The following is a 17708-nucleotide window of genomic DNA, read 5'->3' as shown; positions in this document are numbered from 1 at the left end:
GCCCTTTCGTTCCTTTAAAAATAAGAGAGCAAAGGGCTATTCATATCTGCCACGAGGCAGAGGTCGAGAGAAGAAACAGCAACAGGCAGCTCCTTCCCAGGAACAGAAGCCCTCCCCGGCTTCTACAAAAGCCTCAGCATGACGCTGGGGCTTCTCAAGCGGACTCGGGGACGGTGGGAGGTCGTCTCAAAAATTACAGCGCGCAGTGGGCTCACTCGCAGGTAGATCCCTGGATCCTGCAGATAATATCTCAGGGGTACAGGTTGGAATTAGAGACAGATCCACCTCGCCGTTTCCTGAAGTCTGCTTTACCAACGTCCCCTTCCGAAAGGGAGACGGTTTTGGAAGCCATTCACAAGCTGTACTCTCAGCAGGTGATAGTCAAGGTACCTCTTCTACAACAAGGGAAGGGGTATTATTCCACTCTATTTGTGGTACCGAAGCCGGATGGCTCGGTAAGGCCTATTCTAAATCTGAAGTCCTTGAACCTGTACATAAAGAAGTTCAAGTTCAAGATGGAGTCACTCAGAGCAGTGATAGCGAACCTGGAAGAAGGGGACTTTATGGTATCCTTGGACATCAAGGATGCGTATCTCCACGTTCCAATTTACCCCTCACACCAGGGGTACCTCAGGTTCGTTGTACAAAACTGTCACTATCAGTTTCAGACGCTGCCGTTTGGTTTGTCCACGGCACCTCGGGTCTTTACAAAGGTAATGGCCGAGATGATGATTCTTCTTCGAAGAAAAGGCGTATTAATTATCCCATACTTGGACGATCTCCTAATAAGGGCAAGGTCCAGAGAACAGCTAGAGATGGGATTAGCAATATCTCAAGAGGTGCTAAAGCAGCACGGATGGATTCTGAATATTCCAAAATCCCAATTAATGCCGACAACTCGTCTGCTGTTCCTAGGGATGATTCTGGACACGGTTCAGAAAAAGGTTTTTCTTCCCGAGGAAAAAGCCAAGGAGTTATCCGACCTGGTCAGGAATCTCCTAAAACCAGGAAAGGTGTCTGTACATCAATGCACGCATCTTCAGATGCACCTGCGGATAACCCTGTCTCCAAGGACAAGGGTATCTCTTCTGTGGTGGTTGTAGAGGGCTCATCTATTGGAGGGCCGCAGATTCGGCATACAGGATTGGATCCTGGTGACCACGGACGCCAGCCTGAGAGGCTGGGGAGCAGTCACACAAGGAAGAAACTTCCAGGGAGTGTGGTCGAGCCTGGAAAAGTCTCTTCACATAAACATTCTGGAACTAAGAGCAATATACAATGCTCTAAGCCAGGCGGAACCTCTGCTTCAAGGAAGACCGGTGTTGATCCAGTCGGACAACATCACGGCAGTCGCCCATGTAAACAGACAGGGCGGCACAAGAAGCAGGAGTGCAATGGCAGAAGCTGCCAGGATCCTTCGCTGGGCGGAGAATCACGTGATAGCACTGTCAGCAGTGTTCATCCCGGGAGTGGACAACTGGGAAGCAGACTTCCTCAGCAGACACGATCTTCACCCGGGAGAGTGGGGACTTCATCCAGAAGTTTTCCACATGCTAATAAACCGTTGGGAAAGACCAATGGTGGACATGATGGCGTCTCGCCTCAACAAAAAACTGGACAGGTATTGCGCCAGGTCAAGAGATCCGCAGGCAATAGCTGTGGACGCGCTGGTAACACCTTGGGTGTACCAGTCGGTGTATGTGTTTCCTCCTCTGCCTCTCATACCAAAGGTATTGAGAATCATACGGCAAAGCGGAGTAAGAACGATACTAGTGGCTCCGGATTGGCCAAGAAGGTCTTGGTACCCGGAACTTCAAGAGATGGTCACGGACGATCCGTGGCCTCTACCTCTAAGACAGGACCTGCTTCAGCAGGGACCGTGTCTATTCCAAGACTTACCGCGGCTGCGTTTGACGGCATGGCGGTTGAACGCCAGATCCTAAAAGGAAAAGGCATTCCAGAAGAAGTCATTCCTACCTTGATTAAGGCAAGAAAGGAAGTCACCGCGAAGCATTATCACCGCATTTGGCGGAAATATGTTGCGTGGTGCGAGGATCGGAGTGCTCCGACGGAGGAATTTCAACTGGGTCGTTTCCTACATTTCCTGCAATCAGGATTGTCTATGGGTCTCAAATTGGGATCTATTAAGGTTCAAATTTCGGCCCTGTCAATATTCTTCCAAAAAGAATTGGCCTCAGTTCCTGAGGTCCAGACTTTTGTCAAAGGAGTACTGCATATACAGCCTCCTGTGGTGCCTCCGGTGGCACCGTGGGATCTAAATGTAGTTTTAGATTTCCTCAAATCCCATTGGTTTGAACCACTAAAAAATGTGGATTTGAAATATCTCACATGGAAAGTGACTATGTTACTGGCCCTGGCGTCCGCCAGGAGAGTATCTGAACTGGCGGCTTTATCTTATAAAAGCCCTTATTTAATTTTCCATTCGGATAGGGCAGAGCTGCGGACGCGTCCGCATTTTCTCCCTAAGGTGGTATCAGCGTTTCACCTGAACCAGCCTATTGTAGTGCCTGCGGCTACAAGCGACTTGGAGGACTCCAAGTTGTTGGACGTTGTCAGAGCTTTAAAAATATACATTTCAAGGACGGCTGGAGTCAGAAAATCTGACTCGCTGTTTATACTGTATGCACCCAACAAGTTGGGTGCGCCTGCTTCTAAGCAGTCGATTGCTCGTTGGATTTGTAACACAATTCAACTTGCACATTCTGTGGCAGGCCTGCCACAGCCTAAATCTGTTAAGGCCCATTCCACAAGGAAGGTGGGCTCATCTTGGGCGGCTGCCCGAGGGGTCTCGGCATTACAACTCTGCCGAGCAGCTACGTGGTCAGGGGAGAACACGTTTGTAAAATTCTACAAATTTGATACCCTGGCAAAGGAGGACCTGGAGTTCTCTCATTCGGTGCTGCAGAGTCATCCGCACTCTCCCGCCCGTTTGGGAGCTTTGGTATAATCCCCATGGTCCTTTCAGGAACCCCAGCATCCACTAGGACGATAGAGAAAATAAGAATTTACTTACCGATAATTCTATTTCTCGGAGTCCGTAGTGGATGCTGGGCGCCCATCCCAAGTGCGGATTATCTGCAATACTTGTACATAGTTATTGTTAACTAATTCGGGTTATTGTTTAGGGAGCCATCTTTCAGAGGCTCCTCTGTTATCATACTGTTAACTGGGTTTAGATCACAAGTTGTACGGTGTGATTGGTGTGGCTGGTATGAGTCTTACCCGGGATTCAAAATCCTCCCTTATTGTGTACGCTCGTCCGGGCACAGTACCTAACTGGAGTCTGGAGGAGGGTCATAGGGGGAGGAGCCAGTGCACACCACCTGATCTGGAAAAGCTTTACTTTTTGTGCCCTGTCTCCTGCGGAGCCGCTATTCCCCATGGTCCTTTCAGGAACCCCAGCATCCACTACGGACTCCGAGAAATAGAAATAGAATTATCGGTAAGTAAATTCTTATTATATATAATATATATAATTTTTTTTTTTTTTTAAATATATAAATAATACTTGTGCCTCCAAAATAGACAAACCAAGTACCTAATCCCTTCTAATATAAATAGATATGCTATTACCAATAAAAAGATTATTAGATTCCGCCAGCAAAGTGTGGCGGATTGAAAATGACAAATTTTATTTACATTCGACCTATTCAATGCCGGTGCCGTTTTTTCGACTGGTCGAAAAAACTGGCATGGATGAAAACCACATGGATTGGCAAATTCCCCGCCGTTCCACGTGTTTTGGCGAATTTGCAGGAGTTTTCGCCCATTTTTTGGTCCATTTTCGCCCATGCCGACTTGTCCACAAAAATCCCCGAAAAGTGACTAAAATATGGGCGAAAACACCTTCTATTGAATACACTTGCATCGAATTAGTGACGTTTTTTTCGGCTAGCCCAAAAAACCTGCACTAAATGAATACCCCCCCAAACTGTCAAATTGATATCACTTGTTGTGTTCTTGTCATTAACATGTAATTTTAACATATTTATCTTTCTGTTAAAGCTTCACCCTTCTACAATGATCAGCAGGATGAGAACTGGCCTGCCTCACCCAAATCTACAGATAATCAAGCAACCAGTTGTGAACCTGATCCATCAATTGAGACTCCCAGTCCACTTTCCTGGAATCCTCCTGACACTTGCTTGCAGGATTCTGTACTACAGTCAGTAAATCCGAGTTCATGGAAAGCTGGAGAACAAAACTCGGTCCTTGTTGTGGATACATCTAATAAGCTTGTAGCCCCTGCTGGGGACAGACCGTTGAGTGAGGGCAGTCAGGTTCCTTGGAAGGCAACGGATACAGTTCTAAAGGTGCTTATCTGTGCTAGGATCTTATAAATTAGTTGTACTGGGAAGAACGATACCTGAGGTTCTGGCCTGTTAGAACAGGCATCATGCATTAATGTTCTATTTACATTTGGTAGAATTGTGTGGTGTGATATAGCGTTTTCTGGAATGGGTTTGCACTCAGTTGCAGTAATATCATTTCTCTATCGTCCTAGTGGATGCTGGGGTTCCTGAAAGGACCATGGGGAATAGCGGCTCCGCAGGAGACAGGGCACAAAAAGTAAAGCTTTTCCAGATCAGGTGGTGTGCACTGGCTCCTCCCCCTATGACCCTCCTCCAGACTCCAGTTAGATTTTTGTGCCCGGCCGAGAAGGGTGCAATCTAGGTGGCTCTCCTAAAGAGCTGCTTAGAAAAAGTTTAGCTTAGGTTTTTTATTTTACAGTGAGTCCTGCTGGCAACAGGATCACTGCAACGAGGGACTGAGGGGAGAAGAAGTGAACTCACCTGCGTGCAGGATGGATTGGCTTCTTGGCTACTGGACATCAGCTCCAGAGGGACGATCACAGGTACAGCCTGGATGGTCACCGGAGCCGCGCCGCCGGCCCCCTTGCAGATGCTGAAGTCAGAAGAGGTCCAGAATCGGCGGCTGAAGACTCCTGCAGTCTTCTAAAGGTAGCGCACAGCACTGCAGCTGTGCGCCATTTTCCTCTCAGCACACTTCACACGCAGTCACTGAGGGTGCAGGGCGCGGGGGGGGGGCGCCCTGGGAGGCAAATGTAACCTATATAAAGGCTAAAAATACCTCACATATAGCCCCCAGAGGCTATATGGAGATATTAAACCCCTGCCTGGATTCACTAAATAGCGGGAGACGAGCCCGCCGGAAAAGGGGCGGGGCCTATCTCCTCAGCACACGGCGCCATTTCCTCTCACAGCTCCGCTGGTCAGGACGGCTCCCAGGTCTCTCCCCTGCACTGCACTACAGAAACAGGGTAAAACAGAGAGGGGGGGCAAATTTATGGCGATATTTTGATATATATAAAGCAGCTATAAGGGAGCACTTATTATAAGGCTATCCCTGTTATATATAGCGCTTTTGGTGTGTGCTGGCAAACTCTCCCTCTGTCTCCCCAAAGGGCTAGTGGGTCCTGTCTTCGTTAGGAGCATTCCCTGTGTGTCTGCTGTGTGTCGGTACGTGTGTGTCGACATGTATGAGGACGATATTGGTGTGGAGGCGGAGCAATTGCCAAATATGAGGATGTCACCCCCTAGGGAGTCGACACCAGAATGGATGCCTTTATTTATGGAACTACGGGATAGTGTCAACACGCTAAAGCAGTCGTTTGACGACATGAGACGGCCGGACAATCAATTAGTGCCTGTCCAGGCGACTCAAACACCGTCAGGGGCTGTGAAACGCCCTTTGCCTCAGTCGGTCGACACAGACCCAGACACAGGCACTGACTCCAGTGGTGACGGTGACGAATCAACCGTATTTTCCAGTAGGGCCACACGTTATATGATTTTGGCAATGAAGGAGGCGTTACATTTAGCTGATACTACAGGTACCACTAAACAGGGTATTATGTGGGGTGTGAAAAAACTACCTATAGTTTTTCCTGAATCAGAAGAATTAAATGACGTGTGTAATGAAGCGTGGGTTGCCCCTGATAAAAAGCTGATAATTTCAAAGAAATTATTGGCATTATACCCTTTCCCGCCAGAGGTTAGGGAGCGCTGGGAAACACCTCCTAGGGTGGACAAGGCGCTAACACGCTTATCTAAACAAGTGGCGTTACCCTCTCCTGAGACGGCCGCACTTAAAGATCCATCAGATAGGAGGATGGAAAATATCCAAAAAAGTATATACACACATGCAGGTGTTATACTACGACCAGCTATAGCGACTGCCTGGATGTGCAGTGCTGGGGTAGTTTGGTCAGAGTCCCTGATTGAAAATATTGATACCCTGGATAGGGACAATGTTTTACTGTCTTTAGAACAAATAAAGGATGCATTTCTTTATATGCGTGATGCACAGAGGGATATCTGCACACTGGCATCACGGGTAAGTGCTATGTCCATTTCGGCCAGAAGAGCTTTATGGACGCGACAGTGGACAGGCGATGCGGATTCAAAACGACATATGGAAGTTTTACCGTATAAAGGGGAGGAGTTATTTGGAGTCGGTCTATCAGATTTGGTGGCCACGGCTACAGCCGGGAAATCCACCTTTCTACCTCAAGTCACTCCCCAACAGAAAAAGGCACCGACTTTTCAACCGCAGCCCTTTCGTTCCTTTAAAAATAAGAGAGCAAAGGGCTATTCATATCTGCCACGAGGCAGAGGTCGAGGGAAGAGACAGCAACAGGCAGCTCCTTCCCAGGAACAGAAGCCTTCCCCGGCTTCTACAAAAGCCTCAGCATGACGCTGGGGCTTCTCAAGCGGACTCGGGGACGGTGGGTGGTCGTCTCAAAAATTACAGCGCGCAGTGGGCTCACTCGCAGGTAGATCCCTGGATCCTGCAGATAATATCTCAGGGGTACAGGTTGGAATTAGAGACAGATCCACCTCGCCGTTTCCTGAAGTCTGCTTTACCAACGTCCCCCTCCGAAAGGGAGACGGTTTTGGAAGCCATTCACAAGCTGTACTCTCAGCAGGTGATAGTCAAGGTACCTCTTCTACAACAAGGGAAGGGGTATTATTCCACTCTTTTTGTGGTACCGAAGCCGGATGGCTCGGTAAGGCCTATTCTAAATCTGAAGTCCTTGAACCTGTACATAAAGAAGTTCAAGTTCAAGATGGAGTCACTCAGAGCAGTGATAGCGAACCTGGAAGAGGGGGACTTTATGGTATCCTTGGACATCAAGGATGCGTATCTCCACGTTCCAATTTACCCCTCACACCAGGGGTACCTCAGGTTCGTTGTACAAAACTGTCACTATCAGTTTCAGACGCTGCCGTTCGGATTGTCCACGGCACCTCGGGTCTTTACAAAGGTAATGGCCGAGATGATGATTCTTTTTTTTTAAATTCAGTACTTTTTTTATTAGTTTTCAGATTAACATTAAACACATTACAAAACAAAACAAAACAAAAAACACAAAAAAAACAACAGCACAACCCACAGTAGATCCCCAGCCCAGGGAATACGCAGATTCTCCTGTCCACTAGGGACCAATTATCATAGTTATCATAGAACACCGGTGCAGGCCTAACTTCCGAAACATAGGTTGTACTTTAGAATCAGTATTGCATGCTAACAAGGCGCATATAAATCAATGAAAGCTGTATATGGATATCTATGGCAGCACATCATAAATTTGAGCTGATTTCAGAGCTAAAGCAATGGCAGGGGAACGGGAACGGGAATGGCTGACCGCGGGCGCAGGGGATAACATAGAGAAAAGAGGCAGTGTACCCAGTGCAGATTAAAAGTCACACACCCACTCTAATCCCTTGCAGCATATCTAAACACCTCGGGTTCCAGAAAGCGGGGACTCAAGCCATCGACCCCACAGGTCCTGATATTTTTTCTCCGCTTTTCTAGCTAGGTATACATATTTCTCGTGAGAGGCCGTATCGTTTACAAGAGAGACCCATGATCGCAGTGTGGGTGCATCTCTGGCTAGCCAAAGCCTAGCGATACACACCTTGGCCAGGCCGCACAGATTAATTACATATCGTTTGGCAGGGGGGTCCAGGGCATCCTCCTCCACAGCAGATAACACACATGTCGTCGGGGAGCACACAGACGAGGGAATACCCGTTGACACCAGGGCGTCAGTAACACCCGTCCAGAATACGGCTATCTTGGGACACTGCCAGAGAATGTGCCAGAAGTCTGCATTCAGACTATCGCACCTAGGACATCTGGAGGAGTGGGTACCCCCTACATGTCTCAAGCGCACCGGCGTCATATATACTCTGTGTATTATAAACAGTTGAATTTGCTGATATCTAGTGGTGGTAGTGGATAATCGTGGAGAACATAAAGCACCCTCCCAGATCTCATCAGAGATGGCACCCAAGTCAGACTCCCACTTGTTTCTGAGAAGGGACAACGGGTCAGAATAGTGAGAGCGGAGCATGCTTGCATAAATGTTGGACACCAGATGTCCGCTTCCCAGGGACCGCAGGAGAGACTTGACCGGGGAGTCGGCAATCATTGGAGGAGTTTCGGGAAATTGTGCGTTAAGCGCGTGTCTCAGCTGCAGGTATCGGTAGAAATGAGAAGAGGGCACACTGTACTCCTGTTGAAGCTGCAGGAAGGACCTCAGTATACCATCATTATATAAGTGGCCCAGGGACGTCACACCCCACCTCCCCCACACCGCCCCAGTCCGCAGCGAAGCCAATTCTGGGAAGCCGAGGGCATTGTCCAGAGGGGTATCTGGGTCAATACCCTGGCCTAGTAGGATAACATGTACCTTTTTCCATATGAGGACGGCCTGTCTTATTATAGGGATCTTGGACAAGTTAGGGTTCCCACAAAGAAGCATCTGTAATGGAGAGCCGGCAGGGTATATCTGGAGAAGCAATTGGGAGTGCAAAGTGAGAGCATCCGTGGCGTTCACCCACTCCCATATATGTGCCAACTGTGCGGCATAGTAGTAAAATCGAAATAAAGGGAGAGCTAAGCCTCCCAACACTTTCGGCCTGGACAGAACGTCTAGTCTCAGCCTTGCTCTCCTGCTGGCCCATATCAAAGAGGAAAGCAAACCGTCAATCTGTCGAAATGTCTTCAGGTTAATATATATAGGGGATTGCTGGAGAACGTAAAGGAGTTTGGGCAAGTATACCATCTTTACCAAACTGACCCTGCCAGTAACAGTCAGGGGCAGAGACCCCCAAACCCTAACCTTCGAGCGGAGATACCCTATCAGCGGCATGACATTAAGGGAAACATAGGTACAAGGGTTATTCGATACCCATATCCCCAGGTATTTGAAGGAGTCTACCCATTTAAGGGGGGTTGGAATCACCGGGGCCTCCGAAACCGGGCCTCTAAGTGGAGTAATGGTGGATTTATCCCAGTTAATTTTGAGCCCGGAGAAACGTCCATAGTCAGTTATCAAGTCAAGAAGTTTAGGTAAGGAGGAAACAGAATCGTCCACAAAGAGCAACAGGTCATCAGCGTATAACGCTATCCTGTCTTCCCTTGCGCCAACCCTAATACCCTCAATATCTTGAGCTGCCCTAATCAAACACGCCAGTGGCTCAATAGCGATAGCAAACAGAGTCGGGGACAAAGGGCAGCCCTGCCTCGTTCCCCTGAATAGGGGGAAGGAGTCCGAGACAAACCCGTTCACCGAGACTCTGGCCATGGGCTGAAAATATAACAATTTAACATACTTGATAAAGTTGGGGCCCACACCAAACCTACTCATAGCCTCCCAGAGGAAGGCCCACTCCACCGAATCAAAGGCCTTTGCGGCATCTAAGGAGGCTATAACGGCAGAGCAGTCCTCCTCCCGAGAAGCCTGAAAATGAGTAAACAGGCGCCTCAAGTTCACAGCAGTAGACTTGCCAGGCATGAAGCCCGTTTGGTCCGGGTGGATAATTTGGGAGACAACCCGGCCAAGTCTGGAAGCCAGAACCTTGGCCAGGATTTTAATATCCGTGGGCAACAGGGAAATAGGACGATAGGATTCAACCCTCCTGGGGTCTTTATCCGGCTTGGGAATCACTATAATCAATGCCTCCGCCATAGACGGGGGAAGCGCACTTTGGGCAAGAATTTCACTGAACAACTCAAGCAACCGAGGGGCAAAGAATTTTATATATTTCTTATACAGTTCTGACGGGATGCCATCAAGGCCAGGGGCCTTACCATCGGGGGAGGCAGAGATCGCAGTCTCAATCTCCTCCACTGACAAAGGAGCATCTAGAAGGGCCCTGGCCTCACTGGAGATGGAGGGCAAATGGACCCCATCCAAGTATTCACATAGCTCCAGTGGGGAACAGGTCAACTGAGAACTATATAATGCCTGATAATATGAGACAAATTCCGCCACGATCTGGGGGGTGCGATCCAGCACCGACCCAGCCGAGTCCAAAATCTCCACTACAGTATGAGAGGAACGGTCACCCCTTGCAAGATTGGCCAAATAAGAACCTGGTCTATCGCCCGTAGCATACTGGACATGCGAGGAGAAGAGAAGTCTGTGCTGAGTTTTCCCCCACAGATAATCATTCCATTCACCCTGCGCATGAAGCCACACCAGCTTAGAAGCATCCGTGCCATCACGCACGTACGTCACTTCTGAAGCGGCCACCCGAGCCTCCAATTCAGACTCGTGTTTTCTAAAGGAGGATTTAAGACTCCCCACCCGTTTGATCAATGTACCTCTCAAGAAAGCCTTGAAAGTGTCCCATAGCAGAGACACATCCGAGGTGTCATCATGCATGACAAAGAATTCTAGCCAGCTAGCCTCCAAATCAGATCCCTCGCCCATATGCGTCAGCCAAAAGGGATTAAATTTCCACACTGCTTGGCCTCGCTGACAGTTTAAGTCAATATGTAACGATATAGGGGAGTGATCCGAGATACCCCTAGTTTCATATCTTACATTCTGAACTTTGGGCAAAAGCTCCCGGGACAGAAGAGCTAAATCTATCCTAGAGAAGGAAGAATGAGAGCGTGAAAAACATGAGTATTGCCTCAAATCAGGATTCTTCAATCTCCATGGGTCTATCAGACCCAACTCTGACACAGTGTCTGCAAACGGGGAGTTCCCGGGTCGCGGGTTGGAGGACACCCTGGACAACCTATCCAACTCATGATTTAAAACATTGTTAAAGTCCCCCATACAGATAACGGGTATGTCAGGGGAAGCAGCCATAAAGACAGATGCCTTTTTAAGGACATCGTGCGAGTATGGAGGGGGTACATACACAGCCAGCAATAACAAGGGGACGGAGTTAATTCTGCACTTAAGAAATACATATCTACCCCATTGATCTGTTTGCACAGAGTCAAGCACAAAGGGAACAGATTTCCTAATTAGAATCGACACTCCCCGGGACGCAGCTGTATGCATAGAATGGTAAGCCCATCCCACCCATGGTTTTTTAAGGGACATAATCTTAGTACCCAGTAGGTGGGTTTCCATCAAGCAAACAATATCCGACGCATAAGATTTAATCTGTCTAAGGATCAAGGAGCGCTTAACCTTGTCATTGATCCCCCGCACATTCCACGACAGAAACTTAACCGACGCCATAACAGGGCATTGTTGTGATTTCGCATAGCACCCGCGGCCAGCCACCGCCAGTGAATACCAAAGAGGATACGCCTGCAGTCAGCTGCAACATAAACACAGCGGAAATAAGCACATTGCACAGCAAAAAATAAGAACACCTGAATGTTAACAATCTAAAATAACCCCCATCCCCACCCCGTATACCACCTAAAACTAGCGGCATACCTGATTCCCTAACAACAAAACACCCTAAGGGCTAACAATCCCAACTATGGCGGAGAGCCCAATAACATACTCCACCAGTACCAACTAAGGTCAAATTCCTATATCCACTAAGGGGGCCAAGAATTTAATGACCATAAGACAGGAAAATCCCCCAGCTAAACTCAAAACAAAACCAATCCCCCCCTAGACCTTTACCCCCACCCCAACTGAGCACCCGTTAACCCCTTGAGGACTGTATGGCAGAACAACCACCGAGATCATAAGGCCCAAAATAAGCATAAAGGCAACCTCTACCAATCGCCCGTCCACAAAGCCACCCCCTCCCAGTAAAGGCCCGTAAGGGCCGCAGATAGCCCTCCGTAAATCACATAGCAGCACATTACAAACAGTGGCGCACTGACTTAGCTGAGAAATCCGAGACAGGAGTGCAATCAGCAGCCATTGCTCCCCCATTTGAAAAGTGTCCCTCCAGCCAAACTGACATCTTGCAGGGAATCATACGGAACATAACCACAAACAACTATACATCCCTCCCAAGACAACATAACAATAACATATCGAGCATAAACTAAGCAGTATACTTGCAAGTAGGGAAATCAAACACATAAGTTCAATCAGCAGCAAGCGCTCGCCGTGCCGGAAAGCGTCCGTCCAGCCACATTGATGCTTCGCGAGGGGTCGTGAAGAATTTTGTTTCCCCATCCGAGACCACCCGCAGTTTAGACGGAAAGAGCATGGCATAGGGGATATTCAATTCACGCAGCCTGCGTTTCACAGGGACAAACTGCGCTCTATCCTTCTGGACATCGACAGCAAAATCCGGAAAGACTGACACTGGGGAACCTTTCCACTTAAGGGGACCCTTGGTGCGGGCCAGTCTCAGAATCACATCTCTATCCCGGTAGTGGAGGAGCTTGGCAATAAATGTACGGGGAGGTGCCCCTGGAGGTAATGGGCGCATCGGGACCCTATGGGCGCGTTCCACTGCGAAATGTGAAGTGAACTCCTCCGCTCCAAATACATCCAACAGCCAGCGTTCAAGAAATTTTTCAGGGGAAGCACCCTCTTCTTTCTCCGGGAGTCCGACGAAACGGACATTGTTTCGCCGCAATCTCCCCTCCATATCCGTCATCTTTCTATGTACATCCATCATCTGGGACTCCAGAGCAGAAGTGCGTCTACCGAGAGGCGTAACAGTGTCTTCCAGCGTGGAGGTGCGCGTCTCAACCTCACCAACCCTCTCTCGCACCCGCCGAAGGTCCTGGTGTATAATGGATAAATCCGACTGGACCTGACCGATCCTGTCGGCCAAGCGGGCTTCACTGGCCGTGACCGCATCCAGCACCCTCTGCAGAGCAGCATCGGCGGCATCCGCAGATGAGGAGCCAGCCGACGGGGAGGGCGGCGCTGAGGTCGACTGCACCTCCCCACCCTGTTGGGACCGCGTCGGCGGATTTCTGACATACTTTTCCAACTTCGCCGCGGCCGCGGCAGACTGATGCGGCTTGACCATTATGGCCGATCGGGCAGCAGGAGGCAAGAATATATGAAATAGTATATCAAGAACTGTCCAGGGACGGCCAAGGAATAACTGAATGTAGTATATCAGAATTATCCAGTCGCTGCTTACGGGTAAGTATAGTATACCAGAACTGTTCAGTGACCGTGTATAATACCGGGAGCCTCAGTTAGCACAGAATAAATATTTGCGGGAGGATATATAGAAATCTTTCCTTCCCTCTCAGCATATGAGGCACAATAAATTGAAGGGAAGTGTGTGCTGGGAGGCTGGGGTTGACCAGCGTGTTACAGGGTGTTACAGGATCTGCAGGGGTTAACTGCACTGCTCCCTATCCTGATGGAGCAAAGCTCAACTAGGCATCAGTATTAGTATTATGGGGAGGGCACAGGCACTTATAAATTCAGCCGTGCCGTGTACCTCCTCCCCAGCGGCAGAGCACAGTGCAGGAGCCGGAGGGCACAAGCCGGGGCCGCCGGAGCGAGCAGGGAGAGAGAGCGGCGGCGGGTCACGTGGTGCTGCAGCGGCCGGGGGAGAGTTCGCCCGCCGGAGCACAGCAGGAGAGGCGCCACAGAGGGGAAGCCGCGGACCCGGCGAGGACGGGAGCAGGTCTCGGTGCGGGATGACGGGAGCCGGATGCAGGTCTCTGTGGCGGCAGCAGGAAGCCGCGGACCCGGCAATCAGTGCCCAGGACGGGAGCCCGGTGGAGGTGACAGCAGGTCTCAGTAGGGAAGACGGGAGGCGGGTGCAGGTCTCTGTGCGGGCAGCAGGATGTCAGCTACCCACGTGTAGTAGCAGGCCCGGGGCCCCCCGCACACCGCAGTCACTCTAATTCAGAGGGTAGTTTGCTGGCAAGTCTCCAAGCGGGCCAGGGGTACCCCTACACTATAATGCTGATATTGGGGTGGATTGCAGGCCCAGGGGGGGACACAGGATATTGGTGCAGGAGTTTAATAGCTGGAGAGACACACAGTCTGTGTGCTACTCCATGTCCGTCGAAGCCACCCGAGATGATGATTCTTCTTCGAAGAAAAGGCATATTAATTATCCCATACTTGGACGATCTCCTAATAAGGGCAAGGTCCAGAGAACAGCTAGACAACTCGTCTGCTGTTCCTAGGGATGATTCTGGACACGGTTCAGAAAAAGGTTTTTCTCCCGGAGGAAAAAGCCAAGGAGTTATCCGAGCTTGTCAGGAACCTCCTAAAACCAGGAAAGGTGTCTGTACATCAATGCACAAGAGTCCTGGGAAAAATGGTGGCTTCTTACGAAGCAATTCCATTCGGCAGATTCCACGCAAGAATTTTCCAAAGGGATCTGTTGGACAAATGGTCAGGGTCGCATCTTCAGATGCACCTGCGGATAACCCTGTCTCCAAGGACAAGGGTGTCTCTTCTGTGGTGGTTGCAGAGTGCTCATCTATTGGAGGGCCGCAGATTCGGCATACAGGATTGGATCCTGGTGACCACGGACGCCAGCCTGAGAGGCTGGGGAGCAGTCACACAAGGAAGAAACTTCCAGGGAGTATGGACGAGCCTGGAAACATCTCTTCACATAAACATTCTGGAACTAAGAGCAATATACAATGCTCTAAGCCAGGCAGAACCTCTGCTTCAGGGAAAACCGGTGTTGATCCAGTCGGACAACATCACGGCAGTCGCCCATGTGAACAGACAGGGCGGCACAAGAAGCAGGAGTGCAATGGCAGAAGCTGCAAGGATTCTTCGCTGGGCAGAGAATCATGTGATAGCACTGTCAGCAGTGTTCATCCCGGGAGTGGACAACTGGGAAGCAGACTTCCTCAGCAGACACGATCTTCACCCGGGAGAGTGGGGACTTCATCCAGAAGTCTTCCACTTGCTGGTAACCCGTTGGGAAAGACCAATGGTGGACATGATGGCGTCTCGCCTCAACAAAAAACTGGACAGGTATTGCGCCAGGTCAGGAGATCCGCAGGCAATAGCTGTGGACGCGCTGGTAACGCCTTGGGTGTACCAGTCGGTGTATGTGTTTCCTCCTCTGCCTCTCATACCAAAAGTATTGAGAATTATACGGCAAAGAGGCGTAAGGACGATACTAGTGGTTCCGGATTGGCCAAGAAGGACTTGGTACCCGGAACTTCAAGAGATGATCACGGAAGATCCGTGGCCTCTACCTCTAAGGAGGGACTTGCTTCAGCAGGGTCCCTGTCTGTTTCAAGACTTACCGCGGCTGCGTTTGACGGCATGGCGGTTGAACGCCGGATCCTAAAGGAAAAAGGCATGCCGGAAGAAGTCATTCCTACTTTGATTAAAGCAAGGAAGGAAGTAACCGTGCAACATTATCACCGAATTTGGCGAAAATATGTTGCGTGGTGCGAAGATCGGAGTGCTCCGACGGAGGAATTTCAACTGGGTCGATTCCTACATTTCCTGCAATCAGGATTGTCTATGGGTCTCAAATTGGGATCTATTAAGGTTCAAATTTCGGCCCTGTCGATTTTCTTTCAAAAAGAATTGGCTTCAGTCCCTGAAGTCCAGACCTTTGTTAAGGGAGTGCTACATATACAGCCTCCTGTGGTGCCTCCAGTGGCACCGTGGGATCTCAATGTGGTTTTGGACTTTCTAAAATCTCATTGGTTTGAACCACTAAAGAAGGTGGATTTGAAATATCTCACATGGAAAGTGACCATGCTTCTAGCCCTGGCTTCGGCCAGGAGAGTGTCAGAACTGGCAGCTTTATCTTACAAAAGCCCATATCTGATTTTCCATTCGGACAGGGCAGAACTGCGGACTCGTCCGCATTTTCTCCCTAAGGTGGTGTCAGCATTTCATCTGAACCAGCCTATTGTAGTGCCTGCGGCTACAAGTGACTTGGAGGACTCCAAGTTACTGGACGTTGTCAGAGCATTAAAAATATATATTGCAAGGACAGCTGGAGTCAGAAAATCTGACTCGTTGTTTATATTGTATGCACCCAACGAGATGGGTGCTCCTGCGTCTAAGCAGACGATTGCTCGTTGGATCTGTAGCACAATCCAACTTGCACATTCTGTGGCAGGCCTGCCACAGCCTAAATCTGTAAAGGCCCACTCCACAAGGAAGGTGGGCTCATCTTGGGCGGCTGCCCGAGGGGTCTCGGCATTACAACTTTGCCGAGCAGCTACGTGGTCAGGGGAGAACACGTTTGTAAAATTTTACAAATTTGATACTCTGGCTAAGGAGGACCTGGAGTTCTCTCATTCGGTGCTGCAGAGTCATCCGCACTCTCCCGCCCGTTTGGGAGCTTTGGTATAATCCCCATGGTCCTTTCAGGAACCCCAGCATCCACTAGGACGATAGAGAAAATAAGATTTTACTTACCGATAAATCTATTTCTCGGAGTCCGTAGTGGATGCTGGGCGCCCATCCCAAGTGTGGATTATCTGCAATAATTGTACATAGTTATTGTTAACTAATTCGGGTTATTGTTGACGGAAGCCATCTTTCAGAGGCTCCGCTGTTATCATACTGTTAACTGGGTTTAGATCACAAGTTGTACGGTGTGATTGGTGTGGCTGGTATGAGTCTTACCCGGGATTCAAAATCCTCCCTTATTGTGTACGCTCGTCCGGGCACAGTACCTAACTGGAGTCTGGAGGAGGGTCATAGGGGGAGGAGCCAGTGCACACCACCTGATCTGGAAAAGCTTTACTTTTTGTGCCCTGTCTCCTGCGGAGCCGCTATTCCCCATGGTCCTTTCAGGAACCCCAGCATCCACTACGGACTCCGAGAAATAGATTTATCGGTAAGTAAAATCTTATTATATAAGCAATTATGAAATTAAGGTAATACTTTTTCCAGTTTTGATTTAATACAGAGGTTCCACATAATTAGCTTGCAAAATGTTCCAGTTTATTGAAATCACAATTAAAAATGACTCCAGGGCATGCTTGGAATTCTTCTATGTATCTTGCAGTTACTACCTTCTGACTTCTAATCTTTTCAGAGTGTGCACACCGCCCCAGCACGTTCACTTGCAATTTTTTTTTTTTTTTCATTAAAACGAGATTCGAGACTCGAAGTACAGTAGTTACTAGACTGTTACATAGGAGACACATTTCTGAAGACCCCTGTGCTGGCCAGCCGAAATGTGTGAAAAGTGATCCATTTGGGCGCCCAAACCACTTTTCGCGATCGCGCCCATTAGTTTAGTCTGGTTTAGCTGCTTTATGCTGAAAATGACAAAACTAATTGGCGCGATAATGGGCATCAATTAAATATTGCCCCTGTGATCTCCTGTCAGTTTATACGGGAGATCGGGTGTCTCTATCAATTGAATTGCCCCCATAGAATCCGTAAAATCATGCCATTTGTGATGGTGCAGGAAGCGGTCTTGTGAAATGCATAGAAAGTGCTGACACCGGTATTTATCCCATCCATCTGAAAGTTGTTTTTATCGGTATCTAGATGGAAAATAGACAGTAAATAG

At 49.1% G+C, this 17708-nt stretch overlaps 1 protein-coding gene across 2 annotated transcripts in view; it reads left to right on the top strand.

Moving 5' to 3' along the window:
• The window catches only part of PHRF1 (PHD and ring finger domains 1), a 302294-nt gene that overhangs the window by 196828 nt on the left and 87758 nt on the right, over positions 1-17708 (top strand). For both annotated transcript variants that reach the window (XM_063944791.1, XM_063944792.1), the window contains one exon: positions 4027-4334. In XM_063944791.1, the coding sequence (XP_063800861.1) occupies positions 4027-4334 (308 nt within the window). The remainder of the gene's footprint in view (positions 1-4026; positions 4335-17708) is intronic.

Source organism: Pseudophryne corroboree, chromosome 11 (assembly GCF_028390025.1).
Source record: "Pseudophryne corroboree isolate aPseCor3 chromosome 11, aPseCor3.hap2, whole genome shotgun sequence".
NCBI classification, from domain to species: Eukaryota; Metazoa; Chordata; class Amphibia; order Anura; family Myobatrachidae; genus Pseudophryne; species Pseudophryne corroboree.
The sequence above is the reverse complement of the archived record's forward strand: the minus strand, read 5'-3'. Positions and strand labels throughout refer to the sequence as shown.